Source organism: Centroberyx affinis, unplaced genomic scaffold, assembly GCF_046629955.1.
Source record: "Centroberyx affinis isolate AG114_WGS23_722 - 3 ecotype Tasmania unplaced genomic scaffold, CSIRO-AGI_Caff_v1 ptg001839l_1, whole genome shotgun sequence".
Classification (NCBI taxonomy): Eukaryota; Metazoa; Chordata; class Actinopteri; order Beryciformes; family Berycidae; genus Centroberyx; species Centroberyx affinis.
Window position 1 is genome coordinate 307,164 of NW_027280218.1, and position 25,080 is coordinate 332,243.

The following is a 25,080-nucleotide window of genomic DNA, read 5'->3' on the forward strand; positions in this document are numbered from 1 at the left end:
TATAGATTTGGGCTTTATGAACTGTACATGTTTCCTAATAACAATGAAAATACATACTTTTTACTACTTTATTTAATGGCCATTCACTCAGATTTTCATGTTTACAATTAAAGGTGGAGGCAGAAAGTCAGAAAGATTTGTCAGAATCAGTTTCAACTGTTAATGAAACATACATTTCAACGACCTGACAACGATCTGACATTTGGAATAAACTGTCTTTCTTTTCTATTTCAACAATCAAAATGTCAAGTAATGACATAAAAACTCCCTTCCCAGTATAAATGTAGATTTTAACATTTCAAAGATGACATCTGAGAAAGACATTTAGTTATTGAGGTGTTCAGCACCTGGGCTAAACAAAACTACAGTTCTGTAAAATACTGTTTTGCTTTTTTATTTTTCAGTAGATATGCCTGCAGAAAAACACAATTGATTAAGTTTGTCATCTCCAGGGACTAGCATCTTTGGCAAAGAGCATCCCTCTCCTGTCTGTGTGATTAGTCCCACAGGAGTCGGCGTGCCCCGGGGCAGAGCCAGCAGAGGGAGGTAAGAGACACAATCTATCGAAGGAGCGGGGAGAAGAGAGGTGCACTTTGAACCAGAATAGGCCCCTTGACAGCGGTAAAAGGGATGATCGCAGCCTCTGGCTCCAATAACATAAAGTAGTCCGTACACTGCAGGGAGCTCAGGCGCACTGGATGTGAAGAGTGTCGCATTTTCAAAGAGGTTGCACGATGTAAGCAGTCCCAGAGCCCAGAACAAAGCCTACAAAGTTACAAAAGCTGAACATAATGCCTCCATTTGTGATCCTTCAGGGACACACAGCTCAGGCCCGGGACAGCTGTGCCTGGTCGCCCCTCCTCAAAGCAGCCCTAACTTTACTTCATGTCTGACTCCTTGGCAGTTATTTTTCCATTATTACATTTATTTTCCATGTTAAAGTCCTTCTCTGGTTATAAATTCGCTTTAGGTATCGCAAAATGTCAGAAAAGGACATTTGAATGCTCCAAGAAAGTCCAGAATTCCCACTGCCCTTACCAACAGTAGTCTTAAGCAATTGTCCACATTCAGAATATGAACTTTGCCATTTTAATTCGGAGCTGGCTGCCCTTTTATCCTGCCTTGGAAAGGGTGGTGCTTTTAGCCTGAGTCCCCTAAGTGAGTTAGATGTCCCTGTGCATACAGAGCGAAGACTCCCATGAGGAGAGTCCGCACAGACACAATAACAAGATAACAGCCTGAGGAGAAGCCCTGACAGTGTTTGTAATGTGTTTTTCTGTCTGGGAACTGTGACACTTTGTAGTGGGTTCAACTCTACTGAGACTATAGAAACTATTACTCTAATAAGCAACAGTATGTTTGACGTGGTACAGGCTGCATAATTTGTGCTCAAGTAGAAAACAAGTACCAGTCCCCTTAAGTTTAACACTGAAGCTACCTGACTCTAAATGGGCGAGGATGTGGTTAATTTATATTGGACCATTTAATAAAGTCATCTGTCTTTGCATATCTGTCATCCCATGAGTATCAGTCATCTGCCTAAATATTACGCATATTGCGCATAAATGTGCATGAGTGAGTGAGTGAGTGAGTGAGTCAAGAAGAAAGTAAATGTGTTGTTTTTAGATCCTAATCATCATTATTCTCCTTACTTTGTTCCCATCACAGTCCTCGTGTTTTGAATCGGGTCTTTGCTGCTTTAGAACCATGGCAGAAAATATGTTCTCCTCAACACTCAACTCCACCTCCCTCCCGACTCAACTCCCTCTCAATACCACAACTGACTTCACACCCAATGCCACGGCCAAACCCTTCAGTGTGTTTGACGGGTGTGAGTTACTGGTAGAGGGCATTCTCTTTGACCTGGCCATACAGAGCTTCAATGTGATCGTGGGAATTCCCGCCAACCTCCTTGTCATCGCGATCCTCATCCACAACCGCAAAGAGCCCTCCACGTCCGACATATTCCTGGGCTGCCTGGCCTTCATGGATGCATACTTTGGTACCATGGTCCCCCTCATCTTCCTCAACCTCTACCACTGGCACAGCAAGGAGGTGTGGTCCGCCCTCAAGTTCTCCTACGGCGTGAAAGACACCAGTGGGCCTCTGTTCCTCTCCTGTATCTGCCTGGACCGCTTTGTGGCTGTGGTCTTTCCCGTCGCATTCGGCCAGCTGAAAGACATCAAGTACAGGTTAGGCCTCTCCGCGCTGGTGTTCTCCCTCACCTTCGCCTACGCCTCAGCCAAGACTGTGGGAGGCCTCCCCAACTTTGAGAAGGTGTTCACCGGTGAGATCCTGGCGACATTTACCTGGATGGTTGTGTGTAACGGAACCATCCTGTGGGCGCTGAAGAAGTCCCGTGGCACAGGGAAAGATGAGATGCACCCCATGAAGAAGAAGGCCTTCAAGTTGGTGCTCTCCATCCTGGGTATCATCGTGTGCAACTACCTGCCGCCTGTAGCGCTGTTCCCCTTTGAAGACTACTACACTCCTGATGTATTTCGCTGCTACGTGCAGCCGGTGGGCTTCGCCTTCCTCAACATCAGCAGCAGCATCCAGCCGCTCGTCTACCTGTCCCGTCTGGAGAAGGTGCCCTTCCTGCCTGAGGCCTGCGTTAAGAGGTGCTGCACATGCGTCAAGGCAGAAAAGAACAAAACCCCGCCGGCACAAAACCCACCTACTTGAAGTTAACAAGGTAAACGCCTGCTGAACCACATGGATACTGAGTCTAAGATTTATGGCAAACCGAAAGGTGGGAAATGGTTCATCGATCCTACTTTCATAGTAATTTGATATTTTAGTCACTGATGTTTGTTCTCTATCAATGTTCATCATTTTCTGAATGTTTTATCATTTATATTTTTATGCAGAGCTTGAGAAAACATTCTTGAAAGTAAAATAAAATTAATATCTTCAAAAACCTTGTTGCTTTTGTCCATGTTCTACATTTAAAATATGCAGCAATAATGAGGAAACAAGCAGAAACTCAAGATTTTGACACTATACCTTTATAAACTGCTATATTTTCTAAAAAAATATATATTCTCTAATAAAGTAATGAGGGGTGCCCTGGTAGCTCAGTTGGCTAACAAGCAAACTGTGATATACTGGGATTAATTCCAGCCTGTAGGACCTTTGCTGCATGTCATGTCTCTCTCTCCACTGTACTCTGTCAAATAAAACAAAAATGCCATAAAAGCAATAACAATGCAATCAAATAATATTCTGTGCTCCTACTAGATAATTTTCTAATCCCTGGCTGTATATTCAGTTCTATTGTAGTCAAATCCTCACCAAATGCATTTGATTCTGGTTTTGCAAGACTTTGGCGCCATCATGTGTACAAAGAGAAAACACACAATACACTAAAATATAATTTATGACTTGGCTTGTAATCCTTTGTTTTAACTTTTTTAATCGTAAAACAATAACTTTTTTTTAAGAATCACATGACTGTCCAAGTGTCATTGTCTAAGTAAACACACACTGAATTCAAGCTTTCTTTCAGGGACCTTTGAAGAGGAGAAGCACCACCAGTAGAAAGAAGAAGGAACTCTGTGGGTGTGTGTGTGTGTGTGTGTGAGTGTGTGTGAGTGTGTGTGTGGGGGGGGGGGGGTGAAAACAATTATGTTAAAGTCCTCACAAGTATAGTAATACAACCATACTTGGGTGTGTGTGTGTGTTTGTATAGTGTATGGTGTTAAAAAAAATACCTCTCATCCATCCCAATCCAGCAGAACATGGATGTCCTCCTTCCTCACACAATAGAGATGAATGCATCATTGTTTAGCCACATATATCAGCATTGCAGGAACCCTCTCTGGATCCTCAACTATGCCCAGATCACTCACTCAATTAACTGAATAAATTAACTTGATTGCAATCAAAACAACTTGCTAAAAAAGGGGGAAAGGGTCATAAGACTGACTGGAAACACAAATATTGACAGACTTACAAAATGTTTTTGAAACAGAAAAAATATTTGGTGAATAAATTGTCTTTTAATAGATCAAGAACATTGTGCATACCTTCACTGAGAGAAATGGCTAAACTCATTATCTGTGCGGTACCAAATCATATCATTGAGTCTCTTGCTATCAATTCCTTCAAGTTTTGAGGGATGACATTCATTTCATTTATCAAAACAGCATTAATTTCATTTATCAACATTCATTTCATTTATCAGAACAGCATTAAGGTGGGAAATTCTCAGATAATTTACTACTCATCCACTCATTTATGCAACACTGTGACAAACACATTCTCTGGCAGGATTCTCAGTGGATGGTTGCTTTGCGTATAGAAATACGGAAGCAATGTTTCTGTGAATGTGTGTGTAAATGCATAAAGAAGTGTGTCATCAACAGGGTCAAAAAAAGACAAAGTCCCTTTGTCATAATCCAGCTGCACTTTGACTTGGTCTGGCTTTCCTGACACCGTGAGGGGGGTGGGGGGCGAGGTCATTGCCCTGAACTCTCCGTCCCGGAAACACAACGTCCAGAAGCCATTCTCGGGCCGAGCGGAGACTTCAGCATTCCTCGGGACGGACGAGGAGGCCACACCCAGGAGCCAGTCCTGGTTACTTCCCGTTTCCACGATCCAGTGGTGACTTCCTGAGCCGAGAGCAGTCATGCCCACCGCCTCGGCGCTCATGTGGAAGCGCTCTGGGTTGTCGGGGCAACAGTTGGGCTGGCTGGTGTAGCGGAGGGAAGCGAGGTCGTCAGACAGGATGAGGCAGGGGTGTGCTGTGTTTGGGTCCAGCGTCACAGGAGCTAACAGAGGAAATTGGCCAAAGAGAAAGTTGTACATGCTGGACAGGGTTTGGGTTGTATTATGAATACCTATTAAGAAAACTATAATGCTGTAATGCTATAATGTGTACTCACTATACTCAACATGGTCCTGCATTTTCTCCCAGATTCTGTACTTGAGGTTGCACAGATGGTTGGTCACGTCGATCAATACCCCAGACATGTATTCTGAACCAAGTTGCATGCTGTTTCCCCTGCAATTACAACAGGCACCCTACACTGAGAATTTGTCCCACTCAGCAGGAGTATAAATCCATAATGACACATGACATACCTCTCCTGAGTGGCTCTGAAATTCTGCAAAATAAAAAAAATAAAAACACAGTGTCAATTTGAAAAGATTATGTGAACAGTAATTAAGAAGTTCATGTAAACTGGATTGTCCGTACCGTCAACAAGACCATGTCATCTTCTTTCAGCTCCTCCTCCAGGACAGTGATGGTCTCTGCGAGGGACAGCATCTCCGCCGAAAGCTCTTTAACCTTATCCTTCATTTCTGAGATCTTCTCTTCTTCCTCTTTTCTCACGGCAGCTAACCTGGCCGACTCTTCGTGGTAGAGGACCTGATGGAGCTGCTCAAACTGGTTCTTGATCAGTTTCTGTGTTTCCAGTGCCTGACTCTGGGGGAGATAATTGCAAAGTCTGATTCATTTGAGCTAATTTTATTGATTAGCAATGAAAGTAAGAGAATCCTCACAGGTTACCTTTATGTGACTGAGCATGTCCGCTGAGGAACTGCGAATTCTTTTGAGGCTGTCCAGTTTATCTCGCAAGCTCTTCAGGGATGAAGTAAGTTCATCCTGAAAGTCAAAGATTAATGTGTAGCAGGCCTCAGTCAACAGCAGAGATCAGATAAAAGGAATAATATTTAGAGTACTTCGGATGTTTTAAGGCACCCATTCATCACTAAAAGATTAACAGTGTCCATTCGAATCAGGACAGACCTGATGAACAGCATTCTACGACTAGGCGTTACCTTCTGACTATTTATAGGTTAAAAAATATAGGCGAAGTCAGTTTAGCTAGTTGATGTTATTCTGTTATTGAGAAACAGATTGTTACATTAATTTCTCTCACCTTACAGTCCAGCACTGCCTCATCTATAGGGGAGCAGTCGTGGTTCTTGTGCATTTTGGACGATTGGCACACCACACAGATGGGCTGTTTGTCAACCAGACAGAAGAGTTTGAACCTCTCCCCATGGAGGCTACAGTTTATCATCTCTTCCACCAACACTGAACTCTGAATCCTGGCTTGTATCAGAGCTTCACAGAGATTCTTCAGAGCCAAATTGGAGGGAGGACTGGACTTGGGGGCTCTTTTCCTGCATACCGGACACTCGCGCAAGCCTGAAGTGTCCCAGCAGCACTTCAGACAGCTCCTGCAGAAGCTGTGGCTGCATGACAGCAGAACAGGGTCTGTGAAGATGTCGCAGCATATGGCGCATGTGAGGTCTTCCTCTGGCAGAGACATGATCATCAGCTTGCTATGTAACAATGAAGTAACTCCACAGTTCAGAACAGCTTAAGTCCTCAGGTTTAAATCATAAAAACATTCCTGTGTCAACAGTAAGAACGTGATTTAGTCTCAGAAGAGCCTCATAATAAGAAGGCAGTGTCTGCTTGTCCATTGTTCCCAATGTGAGGCAGCGAATGCTCTTAGTTTTCCTGTGTTTGACTTCTGTGGGAGTAACTAAAACCATGGAGCAGTGTGAAACAACACTGTATGTAGCAGCTCTGGGAAACAGGAAGTGAAGCCCTATTGGCCAGTAGTTGGATAGCTTGAAACTGATTGGTAACTTGTTGCATGTTTGGAATGTAATCATACAGGATATGAATGTGAATGGTTCTTAGGGCAAGTTAACAGCCCAAGGCTGTACACTAGCCAAATTGCCTCCTTAAATTCATGGTGTGCTGAACTCGCTAAACAATTTCCAAACCGCTGTGTCAAGTACATAGGCGTAATTGGTGGGGGGGACAGGGGGATGCGTCCCCCCCCAAAATGTTCAAAGTAGGCAAAATTAGGCAAACGAAGGTCCAGGATCTACCGTGATATTCTCCGTACTCTTGTATTTTTCATCATTCATTCAGTTTCAGTATTGAAACCACATATGTCATCAATAACAAAGCATGCCAATCATATCCTAACCTCATCCCAACTGGACTCTGCCTTGTGTTTGATACCTCTAGCATTTTGACTGGTCATAATAAAAGATATCTTAAATTAGCATTTTGACTAGTCATAATGTAAAAAAAGATATCTTAAATTAGCATTTTGACTAGTCATAATGTAAAAAAGATATCTTAAATTAGCATTTTGACTGGTCATAATGTAAAAAAAGATATCTTAAATTTCGGTTGGTCATATGAGAAATATCTTAAATGCTAATTTACAATATCTCTCATTACATTATGACTAGCCAAAATGCTACTTTAAAATATTTCAGATATGTTATGAGAACTACTGGAACTACCACTTCTAGGCCTGCAGCAGCAGCAGCAGCAGCAGCAGCAGCAGTGTCGTTGCTTGCCACTACTGACTAACTACCACCTGGCTTAAACGTACTGCTGCAGCAGCACCCAGCACATTCCCTGGAGCCCCTGGTAAAGCTCTTACTGTGGACTTTGACAAGGTAGGCTACAACACTATAAGATAAGATAGCATTAATGCCCTTGGTGAAATTCAAGAAAAGTAGCTGATGAAGACTTTTCAGGTAGAGATTGGTGGTGTCTCTCGCATCTCTCGTCCTGGCTTCCTTTTTTAAGTTTTTTTTTTTTTTTTTGACCAACAATGTCTGATTGGAAATAATTGCAATATTTGTGTGAAGAATTCCCTGTAAGTCTCATTTTTCCGCGGCCGTCACACTCTCTCCTCCCTTTCTGAGTGCGCAATCCTTATAAGCAGCTTGGATGCGCGGCGCGCGCAACACACACCCAGGAGATCGCTGTGAATGGAGGAAGAGGTTGTCGCGTCTGTGGCCCATCCTACATAGGATTACAATAAACTAAATTTCAGTTTGCTATATTATAGCTGTAAGCAATACTCAATTCATTACATTAAGCACATTAAGTACATGAAGTATATTCCAGTAGGCTACTATAATACCCCTAATATGACAAGAACAAATACCCATGGAAAAGAAAAAAGAAAAGAACATAAGTACGTCATCTCATCTAGTGCTGTCTTCCTTCTAGCCCGAGCTTTTTCTAAATAGTCAGCAATTAAAATCAATTAGTCATCAATCACCAAGCATGCCAATCATATCCCAACCTCATCCCAAACTGGACTCTGCTTTGTATTTGATACCTCTGAACCCAGTGAGTGGATATCAATTTAACCAGCAAAATTAAAGTTGTAAAATAAAAGCCCTCAAACTGAAAGGGACGGTAGCATTAGAACCCAGACGGTAGCATGAGAACCCATAATCTGCCCACTCCATCTCTGTACACGGGATCATTGCTATCATGGTGTTATCCACTGTCTAATTGCATGTTCTCAGGTACACAGCAAAGATAAAGAATAGAATAAAAAAAGCTTTGAAAGGAAAACTTTAAAAACACAAGAACTGGTCCCATGTCATTGTAATGGGCATGGTCAGCATTCACAGACCTGAAAGACTTGCATCTTGACTCGCAATTATGAAGACTTATAGTAAGACTTGACTTGCGACTTGCCCTGAAAGACTTGTGACTTGAAAATGGCAACTGTATATGCATTTCAATAACTGTGCAATAATCTAAGTCAAATTCCTTCACCTTTATGTGAAGGCCAATGGAGTCATTTTTATGAGATGTGAATAAGGACATACCAGCTGAGGGACTGCTCGACCTCCAAAATCCAGATGAAAAGACATTCAGTCTAGGTGTTTTCCATCCTGGTCCTTGGGGCCCAAAGCCCTGCTGGTTTTCATTCTATCCCTCTAAGAGACTATTTCAACTAACAACCTGGTAGGATAGAAAACCAACCGTACTCTGGGTCCCGATTGAAAACCACTGTGTTAGGCCCTGTATTAACTGTCACGCACTTCATTCTTTTCTCATCTTTGTCTGCTTCACTCTCCAGGTTCTCCCAATCTGTTTGCACCTGCAGCGGCTCTTAAAGGAGCTCTGGAGCAGGTGCATTCAATTTGGGCAAAACACATCTCATCCTCCATCCTCCCATCCTCGACTCAAAAAATGCGCCGCCATCATTAAGGATGCTCCAAATGATTAAAAGTAACATGAAAGAGCCTTCATATCTCATTGCCTGTGTCCTCCAATGAGGCATGGCCAGAGGATACACAGGTGTATCCTCATTGCAGAAATAATGAGTGAAGATAACTCACGTATCTAGGCTAAGCCCAGCTCCATACAGTCAGAAATGTGTTGAAAAAATTACAGATAAAATCCACAGTTGTAAATGGCCTTAATGTGTTTCTCATTCTGTATTAATCTTTCTTGTGAATGTGGGTTGCCATGGGAGTTTCCTTCGGGGAGAAAAAATTCTTACTAAACCTCATTAACAGCCTTTCATTGTCTATTTTGCATAACTATGTTCTTACTGCTAGATCTATGGTCACTTAGGGGAATAAAAAGAATAAAACTTGGTTCATTGATAATGAGATGTCAAACAGCCTACAGGATCATTGCCTAACCCAAGTCGCAAAAGCATAAAACGCACACGGCATCTTAAGAAATTTCTTTTAGGTGTTCTACCTCCATGAGGCACACAAGGCTCATTAGAGGCTGACAGAGATGAATTACACATTAAGCTTCTTAACTTTGTGAAACGTTTCTATCCGGATAAAACTAGACAGCTGTCATCCGTGGAGGGGCAAGGGAGTGGGAGGAGCCTCAACGCCACACTTCAAACATCACTTCAATACGGCGCGTGCACAGACTTTTCAAAATGACAGGACACTGGTTCACTGGTTAGTTGAGGAGGAGACGCAAGGCGAGGAGAAAACGTTATGTAATGGTACGCACCCCAACAAGATGGATTCTGGCAGCAGCCTTTCTTGCCAAACCCACACTCATTTTCATACCTATATGGGCAATTTAGAGTCTCCAATCTACCTGAATTTCAAGTCTTTGGAATTTGTGCAAGCCCCACACAGAAAGGGCCACAGGTTCGGTTTAGTTTTCACTCATCGTTTTGATAGTTTAAGCTAAGACTTCACCAGGCAATTTCACTGATGAGCACAGCTTCAAGCAGAGTGGAGGAATGAGTCAGTGAAATCACCTTAGTGTAGTGTTTAGTTTGAATGAAAACCTGCAGACTCTCGGCCCTCTATGGCACACAGTTGCCTAGTCCTGGTTTAGGAGGAAGCTCTGAGTCTGGTCTGGCCCTTCCCCATTCTTTAGTTCTGCTTTGCCAGGCCTCCTGGCCTTTTCAAGTAATGTTTTTTTTGTTGCTGACCTTGTGTGTGTGCCATGGCTGATTGAGGCTGTTACATTTACCACAAAAGAATGAACCCATGATGCAGTGCAAAAGGCTACACTCCTGAGGCTGCACAGCACTGACCTTGACCCCAGGCTTTGATCAAAGTCTGTAGCTACTAGGACACACACTCACATAGAGAGAAAAAGAAATGTTTCTGTTTTGTGTGTGTGTGTGTGTGTGTGTGTGTGAGAGAGAGAGAGAGAGAGAGAGAGAGAGAGAGAGAGAGAGAGAGAGAGAGAGAGAGACTTTATAGCCTTAATACTAGAGTGGGACTCTCATTGATGATTGATGCATCGTCTCGGCGTCCTATCCGCCAGCTCCACGGGCCTTGGTTCCTCCCTCTCTCCTCCGGTCTTTGGTTGCCATGGGGATGACGTCAACTTGCACCACCGATTCGGCCCAGTAGACTGTCTGAGAGGCGTTGCAACAATCCCGGACAATCCAGTCGACAGCAGGAGGCATCGTCTAAATCGCTATTTCCCAGATTTCTCTTCGCATTATCGCCTTCCCGACCATCCTCTCATCCATCCAAAATGCGCGAAATTGTGCATTTGCAAGCCGGTCAGTGCGGAAACCAGATCGGAGCCAAGGTATCAGCCTGATTTTATTCTCTGTTAGGTTTCGCAATCGATAGACTTGTGCGGGTTTTCTTGCACGCCTCGGTTGCGCTGACAGGAGCCGTCTAATCCATCCAGCAAGAATTCTCTAGAAACCCAGTGCGGCGGTGACGATTCTTGTTGCAAGTTACGTGCAAAGAATAATTTGTAAAGCACTCCTCTTTGCTCGCTGATCTTCTTTACAGGGCCTACGGTGTGCTTAAGGCTAGGCTACTTGCACGAACCGTTTTTTATTCATTTATACAACAGACAAGACAATAGATTCGGTTCATTCAATTTACAATTTATGTTTTTCATTCAGTCGTAAAAGTGTTACAGAAAACGCTAATAACTGCCTTTTGACTTGTCTTTCTTGTTGTACAGTTTGTAGGCATTTAGGTGTGCGATTGACTGTTGTAATGATGTAACCGTATTGTCATTATGAGCTGCCTCCCTTCCCCCTCCACATACGGTAGGCCTAGTCACGGCCTATTTCAACCAGATTCTTTTCAATCCAATTTATGTCGCGAAATGAACGATTTAAAGACTATTAAATCAATTAGTTTAATGAAATGTTTCCATTCGAATGTGGATTAAGCATGTAGCCCCTAAAAAGAACAGGATGTTCCTGTAGCATCGAAGGCTGATACTTATCAGATTATTCCCATCTGCGTGATTAAAGTTGCTCATGAGACTCACAGCCTGCATTTAAGACTAACGGACTGCGACTGCTCAATTATGACTTGTATTCTACAGGACAAAAAATAGATTGGCCTGCTTGGTTAATGTTTTAAAATAGTTTTCCACAAAGTAGCTATACTCTATCAGGGTGTTGGCTCATACTTTCTCAGCATCAATGGAGAATTTTTCTACCCTCTACCAATAGTCCATGGGCCAAAGCCCAAAATTTCACTTGTCGGTACCACTCAAGGTGGCAAAATCTAGTAAAAAATTTTGAAAAGGTACATGTCCATAGATGATATTTTGGTATGATAACCATTGCTGAATGGTAGCTTTGTCACAGTAATCAGCTCATGAAGTTAACCACCCCCTACAATAAATTGGATTGTAGGCGCTGATACATATCTTAATTTAGGCTCATTTTCAGGACCTTTAGTCAGGTTTTATGAGAATATGTTTGATATCATTTTAAAGGGTAGCTTCTTAGCTTTCATTCAAGCCCACTTGTGAGTCTGTCTGACAAATAAAGAGGTCACATGGGCTCTTCAAAGTGTCAATGACTTTCATTTTTCCACAATTTTCGCCTAAACTATAGTCTTTATTTGAGCACTGTGACATCTAGGAACATCACAGACACAAACATCAAAAACTGGAATACTCACAGGACTGTAAGGATTCAGAAAAGATATAATCTACCCATACTATCCCATCGTGAGGGGTGATTTTGGGTCTTAAAGTAGAAGAATGACTTCTCGAGGGAAATCTTATGTTCTTGATTGTGAGTAATATTGTGAATTGTGAATGATTGTATTGTGAACTGGCCATAGCACATAGGCCTTCTATTTAATGACACATACTACTCTTCAGACAATTCCCTAAAGAATTTCAATGTTCAATAATTTACTGCCATTTCACCAAGAGGTTGCTAGGAATTTGTCTTAATGTGCTCTGGACTAGTGATTCTCAACCTTTTGTCTCTCGGACCCAAAGCTGAGAAGATTTTAATTGCTAGATATGATTTTTTGGAACCCCCTCAAGGACACCTGGTGGTCTCCGGACCCCACTCGGAGAACCACTGCTTTGGACAAGACATACACTAAACAACCCTGTTCTATTTCACACAGGCTTCACCCTCTAACGGGGCTTTATTTGCTCAACCACTCATCTAGTCACCTCAGCGCACTGAAAATGAGTAATGTGATGGAGTTGTCATTGTATCGTGAACTGGCCATAGCACATGCCTCAGGCCTTCTACTTATAATGCCATAGACTACTCTTCAGACAATTTCCCAAACAATTTTAAGATTCAGAGCTCTATTGGCTTAGGGGACTAAGTCTGATGACTTCAATCCCTTCCCTGCACCAACACGTTAACAACATACTGTATCACCAGCCTGAATTGACTGTAAACACCTTGGTCAGCCAGGGGGGGCGGACCAACACTACACTCCTACGTGTTAGCACTCCTACGTCCGGCGACTCGGGGATGGTCTCAACAGTGCCCCAGTATGTTAAGACTTCAGCACAACAGGTCTCTCACTCACAGGTCTTGGGTTCCAGTTCCTTGTCCTGAACACTGACCCTGAGAGACCCAGACACATCCAACAGATAAAATCTGATAAATGGACAGGGTGTCAACCACAGCCACACTCCTTATACAACGTGTGGCTGTGGGAGGCTCCCTCCAACACATACGCCTGAGAAATGCCGTCGCAGAGCCAATGGGCCAGCCCCTATTTTCACAGGGGCTTGCCAGCCACCCTGTGTGCATAGCACACAAACAACTGTTGTGTGCACCTGCACATTCCACATAACATGCCAATGCATTTACTGGACATAAGCAATGCAACCTCTCCATCCTCTCCCCTTCATGAGAAGTGGGATAAAATGCATCCAGCTGAATCATCCGAGACCTAAATTTACTCCTAATGTTCTTAGGCACAAGGATGGATTCTCTGAGTCTGTGGCGCCACTCAGGTATCCAAGTATCAGCATACAGCTGGGGTGGACCAAAAGAGCACACAAATCACACACCCTCTTAGCCGAAGTCAAAGCAAGCAGCAACGTGACCTTGACTGACAACAACTTATCAGAGGTCTGCCCAGTGGGCTTGAAAGGACCTCGAGGACCACGGGCAACTCCAACTGGGGGGGAGCGGAATGCATCACCGGGTGTTTCCTCCTAGCCCCCTCCTAACGTTTCAGGAGAGGGTGGCCAAAAACCGACCTCTCTCCAAGCCCCTCATCGCTGACACATAAACCTTAATGGTAGAAAGCGCCAGTCTCTTCAGCAGGAGCTGGAGGAAAGAGACTAATTGAGCTAGTCAATGGATCAATGTCCCCACACCATTTCCTGCATTTTCTTGCCTTGTAGCCAGTAGTCCAGGTCGCTTCTGGCTATTCGGGGTATGGTCACCAGGTGTTGTTTGTGCCATCGTGGGTCCGAACTCAGTCTGGCAAACCACCTCTACAGGCATCTCATGTGCAGCACCATTGGAACCAAATGGTGAGCTGCTGAGAAGAGACCAAGAAGGTGCATTACAGTAAGTACTGTCATGAACCTGTCATGCTGCACCATTGAACTGACTCCGCAATAGCTGTCTGTCTGAGTTCTGACAGACAAGCTCTCAGGATGGACGAGTCAAGCTGCAGGCCCAAAAACAGCGTCTGCTGGCACGGTTGAGGTACGCTGTTCTTCCAGTTGACCGCAAAGCCTAATGTCCTAGGGTCCTGCACCAATTGGATCATGTGAGACATGGCCCATTCTTTGGACCAGGCCATGAGGATTAGGTCATCTAGATATAAAGAGACCCGTATTCCCGACGGCACAGCGATTGAAGTGCTGTATCCACACAAGTGGAAAAGATACGGGGGACTAGGGAATAGCCAATGGTAGTCTGCTGTGCACATTCGGAATTCGGAATGTCCTCTGTGTGATGTATACGTTGAGTGAGCGGAGATCCAGAGTACAGACCACTTTCCTGTCCTGCTGAGGAACTACAGGAATAGCGTCTTTCTGTAACAGTTCCTGGACTTCCCTGAACAGGGTGTCCACGTCCTCTGGCAAGGTCATGACAGACTCTCTCATTCCTGTGAACGAGGTGGGATGCTACGAAACTGGAGTGCATAACCCAATCTAAGCATCCTGTCCATCCATTCTGTCAAAACAAAGTGGCTCCGCTATTTGTGATAAAACTCTGTCAGGGGTTGGGTGGCAAGCTGTGGAATGGAGGCTATAAAGCTTTTATATACAACCTCGGCCCTCTTTGCCATCAGTCTGGTGAGGTTGTTCATCTGTCCCAGTAAGCGGGACACCAGATACAACTCTTGTGGTCTTGCTTGTTGGTAGCTGCGACAGGAACACACCCAACAGGTTGTTTGCTGCCGTTGCCGACTGGGCCTGCCAGGTAGAAAATTTTAGCAGGGGGAGCAGGCTTCCTGCTTCCCGACCAGCCAGCAGAACCAGGTGAAAAGTGGGCAGCCAGCATGTCGTCCAGTGGAGGATGACGCAAAACGTCCTATTTCCTTTTCACTCTGGTGTAGTCGGAGAAGCCGGAGACAGAAGCCACGATGCCTCCACACACTTCCAAGTTTCATCCAGCATGGGGGCGCCAAAAATCGGCCTTGTATCGGCCGTGTCTGTGGGATGGGTTCATCCACCATATCCGGGTGGGGGCAAGCCAATGCTAGTGGATCTGTGACCGGGGCAGAGGGGCAGGGATTGGCAGAGCCGCCACCACATTCTGCCTCACCGTCGGTGCAGCGGAGCTGGATCTCGGGAGAACACTGGTAGCACTGGAAGTGCTTCCATTATTGCTGGCACCGCACAAAAGACAGAGCCCACCAGTCAATGCACTCCGCCAGGTCAGCTACCCCATCTGCAGCTTGTTCAGGCCAAGGCAATCGAAGCATTCCACAGCAGCGACCAGACTGGGGCATGTTGGACAGTATTTTATCAATCAATGGCATCCAAGGCAACGTTGTTCGTCAGAGTACTGATGAAAAGTGGATGCTGAGTAATGAGCTGCTCGCCTTATATAGGGTGAGGCCTCGCAGAGTTGACTAGGCTCATCCTGATTGGCTGAGCGTATGTGTGCATATTTTCAGTGCGCTGAGGTGACTAGATGAGTGGTTGAGCCAATAAAGCCCTGTTAGAGGGCGAAGCCTGTGTGAAATAGAACAGGGTTGTTTAGTGTATGTCTTGTCCAGGGCAGTGGTTCTCTGAGTGGGGTCCGGGGACCACCAGGGGTCCTTGAGGGGGTCCCAGGGGGTCCTCAGCAAACTGATGAATTGTTGTGAATTAAATTTCACCATTATTTAATTTACAAGAAGTTAACACAATTAGAGAATGTAGGAGAATGACTGTTTTGATCATAGTTTCACTGTTATCTCTCTACCTGCATTATAGTCATGGAATTCTGGACAAAAAATCATATCTAGCAATTAAAATCTTCTCAGCTTTGGGTCCAAGAGGCAAAATCTCATCAAATGGGGGTCCATGGCTCTAATGTGGACTAAATTAGGGGTCCTTGATATAAAAAAGGTTGAGAATCACTAGTCCTGGGCACATTAAAACAAATTCCTAGCAACCTCTTGGTGAAATGGCAGTAAATTATTGAACATTGAAATTCTTTAGGGAATTGTCTGAAGAGTAGTATGTGTCATTAAATAGAAGGCCTATGTGCTATGGCCAGTTCACAATACAATCATTCACAATTCACAATACTACTCACAATCAAGAACATAAGATTTCCCTCGAGAAGTCATTCTTCTACTTTAAGACCCAAAATCACCCCTCACAATGGGATAGTATGGGTAGATTATATCTTTTCTGAATCCTTACAGTCCTGTGAGTATTCCAGTTTTTGATGTTTGTGTCTGTGATGTTCCTAGATGTCACAGTGCTCAAATAAAGACTATAGTTTAGGCGAAAATTGTGGAAAAATGAATGTCACTGACACTTTGAAGAGCCCATGTGACCTCTTTATTTGTCAGACAGACTCACAAGTGGGCTTGAATGAAAGCTAAGAAGCTACCCTTTAAAATGATATCAAACATATTCTCATAAAACCTGACTAAAGATCCTGAAAATGAGCCTAAAATAGGATATGCATCAGCGCCTACAATCCAATTTATTGTAGGGGGTGGTTAACTTCATGAGCTGATTACTGTGACAAAGCTACCATTCAGCAATGGTTATCATACCAAAATATCATCTATGGACATGTACCTTTTCAAAATTTTTAACTAGATTTTGCCACCTTGAGTGGTACCGAAATCTGGTCTGGCCCATGGACTACAAGGGCTTATGTCATATCTATCTCTCCCTCCTTTCTTAACCACGCCTGTTTTTTCTCAGTTCTGGGAGGTGATCAGTGATGAGCACGGCATTGATCCTACTGGCACCTACCATGGAGACAGCGATCTGCAGCTAGACAGGATCAGTGTCTATTACAATGAGGCCTCAGGTAAGCCACAAATTGAGCTAGGAAATACGCAGGGCAACTGGAATATTTCTCTGCCCCTCCCCCACCCACCTAGCTCTGCTGCCATGCAAACATGTTTTGCATGCACTGCATTGTTTTACATCAAAAGAATCACACAGAACAAACTATTGAGATGTACAGGTAATTTAGCACAGGATTGTTGATCCATTCTGCATCATTTCAGGAGGAAAGTATGTGCCCCGTGCTGTCCTGGTGGACCTGGAGCCTGGCACCATGGACTCAGTCAGGTCTGGGCCCTTCGGACAGATCTTTAGACCTGACAACTTTGTCTTTGGTAAGCTGTGTGAATTCAGTGAAGATGCACTCATCTGTAACCCAATCAGAATTGAGCGCATTGATTTTTGTTTGTAATGTGCTGTAACAAGAGAGTGTGCTTCCCAGCTCAACTCAGTGAATTGCGATTGTCTTGACTGCAGGCCAGAGTGGAGCGGGAAACAACTGGGCCAAGGGCCACTACACAGAGGGAGCAGAGCTGGTGGACTCCGTCCTGGATGTGGTGAGGAAGGAGGCGGAGAGCTGCGACTGCCTCCAGGGCTTCCAGCTCACACACTCGCTGGGCGGCGGCACCGGCTCCGGCATGGGAACCCTGCTCATCAGCAAGATCCGCGAGGAATACCCCGACCGCATCATGAACACCTTCAGCGTTGTGCCTTCTCCCAAGGTGTCCGACACCGTGGTGGAGCCCTACAACGCCACCCTCTCCGTCCACCAGCTGGTAGAGAACACAGATGAAACCTATTGCATTGACAATGAAGCTCTCTACGACATCTGCTTCCGTACTCTTAAGCTCACCACTCCCACCTATGGAGACCTCAACCACCTCGTATCCGCCACCATGAGCGGGGTGACCACCTGCCTGCGCTTCCCCGGCCAGCTCAACGCCGATCTCCGCAAACTGGCCGTCAACATGGTGCCCTTCCCCCGTCTGCACTTCTTCATGCCCGGCTTCGCCCCCCTCACCAGCCGGGGCAGCCAGCAGTACAGAGCCCTCTCCGTGCCCGAGCTCACCCAGCAGATGTTCGACTCCAAGAACATGATGGCCGCCTGCGACCCGCGTCACGGCCGTTACCTCACTGTGGCCGCCGTGTTCAGGGGCCGCATGTCCATGAAGGAGGTGGACGAGCAGATGTTGAATGTGCAGAACAAGAACAGCAGCTACTTTGTAGAGTGGATCCCGAACAACGTGAAGACCGCCGTCTGCGACATCCCGCCCCGCGGCCTCAAGATGGCCGCCACTTTCATCGGCAACAGCACGGCCATCCAGGAGCTGTTCAAGCGCATCTCCGAGCAGTTCACCGCCATGTTCCGCCGTAAGGCCTTCCTGCACTGGTACACCGGCGAGGGCATGGACGAGATGGAGTTCACCGAGGCGGAGAGCAACATGAACGACCTGGTGTCCGAGTACCAGCAGTACCAGGACGCCACCGCTGAGGAGGGAGAGTTCGAGGAAGAGGGAGAAGAGGAAGTCGCCTAAACCTCCAGCCCACCCAGCTGCCAAACCTTGTTTCACCCCTCCCACCCCCAACTCCATCCCTCTTGTCCATCCCCCTCGTCCATCCCCATTATGATTTTAATGGTTTGCCACTTTAAAAAACTGCCCTCAGTCACTATTACTTAATGTTAGAGATCAGTGTTAACTGATACTAGTGAAGTTTTCTGTTAAAAATGTGCTTTTGTATGTTGTGAATGCACTGAATTAAGTTCATCCTTACATGCGTCCAGTAATTGCCTTGCCGAATTCAAAAGCAAGTGATTTTAACTGTGATGCCTTGAAACTGGAGAACGATTAAAAGTTTGTATCTGATTAAAGGATCAGTTTACTGCCTCAGTGTTTTCATTGATTAATTTGACATGTGATCTGTTAATATTACAGACCACGTTACCACACTCAACCTGAATGTCTTTTCTGCAACATATTGACTAGAGCAGTGGTTCTCAAACTGAGGGTCAGGACCACCCAGTGGGTCGCGAGATGATTTATGGGATAGGAAAAAAATATATATATTATAGAAATGTATTATCATGAATAGTTTTCAAATTAAATAACGTGAAAAGGGAACTGAGCATATGCAGCCTGTGACAGGGCGTCACAAGTAGGCATAATTTCAAACGGGTCACGAGCCAAAAAGGTTGAGAAATCACTGAACTGGAGCACAGTGTGCACAATAAGCAGATTGTCGTAAGATTTCAAAAACTGCATGGTAAATACGTTGGAAGGTGGAAGCAAATTACAGAGAGAAGTCAAGGGTGATTTGAAATAGACTGAGTCTTGTATTAAGGAGATGATTAACTTTTTCAGCCCAGGATCCAAAAGGCAACACATTTTGGGTACTGACTCATATTTTAAGAAGTAAAGCTGTGAAGTATTCAACATAAAAGCAGCAAAGATCATTATATGTAGTCAAATGAATATCCTACCAATTGAGAAAGGCATGTACCTTGTCCAGTCAATAGATGTAACAATTTAATTATCCCTGTGAAACTAACTCAGCCGCCATAAAAAAGTGAATAAATTATTTTCAGTTGTTTTGATACGTCACTGCTGTTACAATGACCAGTGAACCGCAAAAAATTCCACAGTTTACATAAGCCATATCTGCTGTGCCTTATCTATCAACTGAACTGAGTCTTATCAGTGGGAAGTCTCACTGAATATGATTTATGTTTTACTCAGAACTCTGACTCAGTGACTGGCCCAACAATATTATCAGTGTGTGGATGGGGCTAAAATAACTACATTTCATACATTTTTATTTAAAAAATAAACATTTGCTACGGTACAATACAAGCATTTTGACATGATCTGTGATTTTAAAAAAGGAGGACATTTTAAGTCACCATCAACATCTATTCAAACTTGATCTGAGGGGAATTTTGCCAAGTGAATTTTTGTGTGGTGACCATCCCATACATGTGTCAGGTATAATGTCAAAACTAGGCATTGGAAGTTCAAACTCAATTAGTTGAGTGAGCTGTAAACTACAGTATTTTGCTAATGGCTATCAGTGTGTTGCGTTGATTGCAGAATGACTAGCAGATTTTGAATGTTTGTGAGTTTTTTACATGGAAATGCCTGTTATTAATTCAACAAACCTTTCTGAACCAGAAAAAAATCATTGTATGTAAAAGTCATGCTTGATTACATTGGTGACCTTTCCTATGGTTTCCAAATAGTTTGTTAATTTCTTTTATATTTTCAGTATTTTGATTCCTAATATTTCTGTACATCACAGATTAGGCTCTGGTACATTGTAGGGATTTAGCTGACGCTCCAAAAGACTAACAGTGAGTAAGCAGATAGGGTGTCAGTGTCTTGCTCAAGAACAGGTTGCTACAGGAGTTGAACCTGTGACCCTTTGGTTACAGGATGGGCTCTGTAACCATCAGGCCATCCCGTCTGCCCTGCTGTATGATCGCCCTCAAGCTTAGGAAAGACATATTGTGTACAAATAAATAAACCCCTCCAGGAACCTCTAACAGTGTGGACTTGTTAGCATTTATTTTGCATGCCGTCCAGAAATTTTGTTTTGGCCTATAATTTTCCTATAAGTTTCTTAAAATTGACATCAAATGCTTCCCCTGCTGCACACCTGAATCTCTTTTTGATTTGGGTCGTGTATTAAGAAGATAATCCTACTTTTTTAGTACCATGTGTTTTCAAGAAAGTCCTGAAATCTGAATAGGGTAACGTGGTCACGTGGCTTTAAAGTGCTAAAATGGTCACTCCACTAGTCTACAAATATTATGTTATTTATTTGACAAAAGCATAGATAAACATGCTGTGACATTGTAAAACATCTCTGCATAATTACAATGCAGTATACACTGGTTGATCTGACATGAAATTAGAAATTACAATAATATGACTTTAAATTAGTATGATTACCAGAATTTAAAAAAAATATTTCAAGTGTAAACAATGATTTGTTTTTGCTTAATATAATTTCCCAGTATAACCTTATTTGTTACACATGCAGAAGGTCTTTTTAAAATCAAGTTTGATTTTCCCACTGAGACAAGATGTTGTTTAATTACACTTAATATTATGCTAAAAAAACAACAACATCTTTCTCAGTTTCAAATGCAGTGGTCTCATCAGGACTCAAAAAATGAGTCTGAGGTAAAAGATCAGCAGAAGCTTTGCCAGTGAAATGATTTCAGAAATCAACAACTGGTTTCCTTGTATGGAGTTCAACCCAGAATCATGCTATGCAAATGCAATATATCTTATGGTAGCATGTATTTGTATAATGTATACGTATATTAGCATTCATATTTCATTTTTGCATGTATTTCGCTACCACAGATAATAGCAGCTTGGGGATAGGACTAGGATTAGACTGTATCAAACCATGTTCAGTTACCTGGTAAATGATATATTAAGACAACTGAAACATGAAGAAGAAACACGTTTCTAAAATATGATTATCAGTGGTGATAAAATACTGCAGCTCCTCTTTCATCTGCGTAGAACAGTTGTCCAGAACCTCCTTGAAATGTTAAATTGTTAGTAAAAATCCATCTGTCACTTGCAGATACATCCCAGTGCTTTTCCTCATAGCTCCATGCAGGAAACAATCAGAGCTTGTTGAAATCAAGTAGTAAGTGAATGCATCATGTTGTACATGTTCCCCCAAACCTGGAATATTTATCCCCTCTCACTCCTGCAGAGATTTTGAACCATCTCTCATCCATCAGCTTCAGGGAAAGAGCTTCGTCACACAGGAATGCAGCCACACGCACATCTGCAGCCCGCATCCTGATCAAATTTGCATGATTTTGCAGGGGACATAAAAGTACGGCAAATTCAAATGAGCCTTTCCTCCTTCGGTAACTTGAGTGCATCTGGCGTCTCCACGCCGCGTGTCCCAGACTGCTCCTCAGCGCTGGGTCGGTAAGTCCCCTCGGTCTGCCTCTTCTTCTTCACCACGCAGAGGAGCCAGGCAAGAACAGCCAGCGCTATGGCCAGAACACCCAGAGTCACGGTAGGAGCCACGATAGCCGCAATGTTGGGTCCCTGCAAAGGAGAGAAACACAGGACAGTGATCTACCTGGTAACATTAGATACTGTCTGACCTTATTTACTTGACAGAATATGAAGATCTTCACTCACATTGGTGGTATCATTATGGTTGCCGCTTGTAGTGGTGGTATAATTCCCTGTGAAGAGAGCAACAATATCAGCACTTAACTTTGTAGTACACCATAACCCCTTTTCTGGCCCACTAGGGGAGCAGTTTTATCGCCTGAAGTAAACACCCAGTGCACTGCAATGGAATAAAGCCTGTGCAGTTTAGGACAGGTAAATGCACCTTGATGAAGATTTAGAAATGTAGGGGCAAAAGCATAAAATGAATAGAACTCAAAGTACACAAGAAAATGCTTACTGAACAGATAGATACAGGCTAAATAGGTACAAGAAGAAGAAACAGTAGAGGTGTATTTTTAACCTCATGCACACTATGCCATGCAACAAAATCACTTGTAAGCATTTCAGTCCCGTCGGTCCAATGCTTTTCCCAGCCATTTTACCCATGACCACCCATGTGATTACTCAGTGACATCACGAAACTACATAGTTACTACTTGACCAGGAGGAGGAGGAGGAGGAGGAGTGGAGGCTTTGGAATGCAGCCTGTACTGCAGATACGGTCAGTGGAGTCTGTCCACACTTGTGTTTGAAATATGAAGAAAACTCCAATCTATGTTTTTTTCCCCCCCTGTTATCCAGTATAGTATTACTTAAAATCAATTTAATAAGAATGTTTTGGTTTTTCAAAACTTAAAACCCCGCTAAGGATTTTCCTAACTCAGTAAATCATTCACTTAAGGCAAATAGTAAACTTTGCAAGGACAAAAGTACACCTTGATAACAGACAGCATGGTGGAAGGAGGGACAGTTTTTACTCAAAAGGTAAAGTCTGACAAAATGCTGCAGCAGCTAATGAGTCCTGTACAGCAGAGACCAACACATGGGTACCAACAAAATGTTTAAAACTGCGTAAGATTTGACCCGCCATTGAATTTGATATTGTGAAACGGCATTCATTACGGCTGTCTTTTGTAAATAAAATGAATGATAAGCATGAGACCGGATGCAAATATAGCTCTTTGCCGGAGTTCATAACCTTTCTTAGTGGAAAGTTCTCCCACTAGTTGAGGTGAACTTGCAACATGCTGACAAGCCCGTGCATGTTACAGATTCTCTCTGCAAAGTCTATTACATTTTTTTTTATCATTGCAGCATGTAGTGTAGTAACAGCAGTTGGTGTGTGTGTGTGTGTGTGTGTGTGTGTGTGGGAGTGTGGGGATGAAGGGATGGTGACTGACTCACCCCAGACAGGATTACTGCCCAGTACCAGGAGTAAGACGCTCCCAACCAAGAGGCCGGGCATTGCCAGTATATCCGGCAGCACTGCCATCTCTCCCCGGGACCAGGAGGGCCTAGTGAGGGTCGACTGGCAACGGGACTGCGGGGCATCAGCTCGGGCCCATTTCACTGGGTCCAACATTCACAGTTTTTCTAGGCCCCTTTTGAAGAGATGAACAGAGAACCTCACCACACACCCTACATTTAATGTAGAGGCTTTACTCCAAATAGTCTAGTGTAAGAGTTTTTAGTCCAGTTTGACAATACACTCTTAATCTGAGGCTGAATCAACTGACAACACATACAAGCAATGAGTCAGACATGTAGCCTGATGTTGAATCACCATTTCCTTCATTGTAGACTTAAACCTGCTCAGTATAGAGGAAGGTAACAGGCTATCAATAGGCCTTATATTCAAAGCTGAAAACAGCTTTTAAACTGAGGACTACACCAGGAGCTCCAGTTCCTCTCATTCGCAACAAAATGAGTATTTTTGTTTCATTAACTAGCCTACATCAAAAGTATGCAGTACTTCACAGTAATACACATTTTACATCAAAATTAAGATTCATCATGGTACATACCCTTGATAAGGCTGTTTCCAGGTGCTCGAAGCAAAACGGGAAACGGGCCAGGTTAATTCCTCACGAATGAACCATGTTGCTTCCGCCTCACCTTGTCAAAAATGAAACCGCAACAAATGGCTCAACCCCCGCAAAGTGACAGGTAAACCGCCTAAAACTCTGGATCGGAAGATGAATAAATGTTTGCCGTCTTATCCGCAGGACTTGGATCCTGTCTTTACTGGACTAGCATCGTAGGCTGAGCTACCTGTTGGTTTCTATGTAAAGAAGTTTTTTTTTTTTCCTCGTCTACTCTACGATTCAGATCGCCATTGGTCACATGGCTCAGTTTCGTGTTACATTACCTGAGCACAGTATCTACCTGCAGCAGAGCGGACAGATCCTCCTTTGTTTTGCGTCTCAGCGCATCAAAGTCGAGGAGAAATGCGGCAGTTTAGTGAAGTGGTGGAGCGCAGACCCGCCGCCCGGATTCCCCTTCTTTCCATAAAAAGTCATCAAACAGACTGCATCATATCTTCAAAAGACCGTGAAATCAAGTTTGGCTGCAAATTAGGCCCATTTAGCCTAGGTTCCTCAGTTTAAATCCAACATATGACGGTTTTGCCTAGTCTAGATCGCCTAAAGGATGACAGGTTGCACTCTTGCTCCTTCTCTCCAGCAACAGGCTACTAACCTGTGCTGGTGTGCAATGTTTGACTGTCGCCCCCTGCTCAGATCTAACCTAGCAACCTGTGTGATGAAGGCATGAAACAGCGCCACCGTCAGGTCTGATGCCTCCCAACACCAGAGAGGGTATCAACATTCCTGAGATATTTCAAGGATGAATTCGGCGGCCAACTGGTCCAATGGGCTCTAATCCTCATCTAATCTCCCATTCTCAGACGCACGGGGGCAAAGAAAATGTGGGCTGCTTTAATCTGTGTTGGTGTCACACAGTTTTCCTCTGGGCACTGTGAGAGCACCGAGGCTGTTTTTTCTTTTTCTTTTTTTGGATAAGCAGAGTACGGAAAGTCACTGATAGGCCTATCCTATATCTGTGTACTCTATTGGCAGTTTATATAGTGATCTTATCGTCCTTTATGATATTTTTTTTAATCTCCTGTGGTGTCAC

General features: G+C 43.9%; 4 protein-coding genes across 15 annotated transcripts; 2 read left to right on the forward strand and 2 right to left on the reverse strand.

The window, feature by feature from the left end:
• Positions 1-1,707: 1,707 nt before the first annotated feature.
• On the forward strand, positions 1,708-2,685 carry LOC139652630 (G-protein coupled receptor 183-like). The gene has a single exon (XM_071529766.1). The coding sequence runs from the start codon at positions 1,708-1,710 to the stop codon at positions 2,683-2,685; it is 978 nt and encodes a 325-aa protein (XP_071385867.1).
• A 916-nt stretch (positions 2,686-3,601) lies between these two features.
• Positions 3,602-6,485, reverse strand: LOC139652650 (zinc-binding protein A33). Its single transcript, XM_071529800.1, has 6 exons — positions 5,889-6,485; positions 5,516-5,611; positions 5,201-5,431; positions 5,086-5,108; positions 4,887-5,005; positions 3,602-4,772 (listed from the first exon to the last, which is right to left on the reverse strand). The coding sequence occupies exons 1-6, from the start codon at positions 6,288-6,290 to the stop codon at positions 4,234-4,236; spliced, it is 1,410 nt and encodes a 469-aa protein (XP_071385901.1). The 5' UTR covers positions 6,291-6,485; the 3' UTR covers positions 3,602-4,233.
• Positions 6,486-10,654: 4,169 nt separating this feature from the next.
• On the forward strand, positions 10,655-18,825 carry tubb4bl (tubulin, beta 4B class IVb-like). Of its 12 annotated transcripts, none has more exons than XM_071529754.1 (5): positions 10,655-10,822; positions 16,868-16,976; positions 17,179-17,289; positions 17,432-17,780; positions 18,255-18,825. In XM_071529754.1, the coding sequence occupies exons 1-5, from the start codon at positions 10,766-10,768 to the stop codon at positions 18,487-18,489; spliced, it is 861 nt and encodes a 286-aa protein (XP_071385855.1). In that variant the 5' UTR covers positions 10,655-10,765; the 3' UTR covers positions 18,490-18,825. The 12 variants fall into 12 exon arrangements, with proteins under 12 accessions (XP_071385855.1, XP_071385856.1, XP_071385858.1 ...); XM_071529755.1 differs by having other exon boundaries at positions 17,432-17,748; positions 18,250-18,825; XM_071529757.1 differs by having other exon boundaries at positions 17,432-17,554; positions 18,281-18,825.
• Positions 18,826-19,670: 845 nt separating this feature from the next.
• crb3a (crumbs homolog 3a) lies at positions 19,671-24,639 on the reverse strand. Its single transcript, XM_071529782.1, has 4 exons — positions 23,970-24,639; positions 23,350-23,546; positions 22,129-22,175; positions 19,671-22,032 (listed from the first exon to the last, which is right to left on the reverse strand). The coding sequence occupies exons 2-4, from the start codon at positions 23,525-23,527 to the stop codon at positions 21,823-21,825; spliced, it is 435 nt and encodes a 144-aa protein (XP_071385883.1). The 5' UTR covers positions 23,528-23,546; positions 23,970-24,639; the 3' UTR covers positions 19,671-21,822.
• Positions 24,640-25,080: the final 441 nt, after the last annotated feature.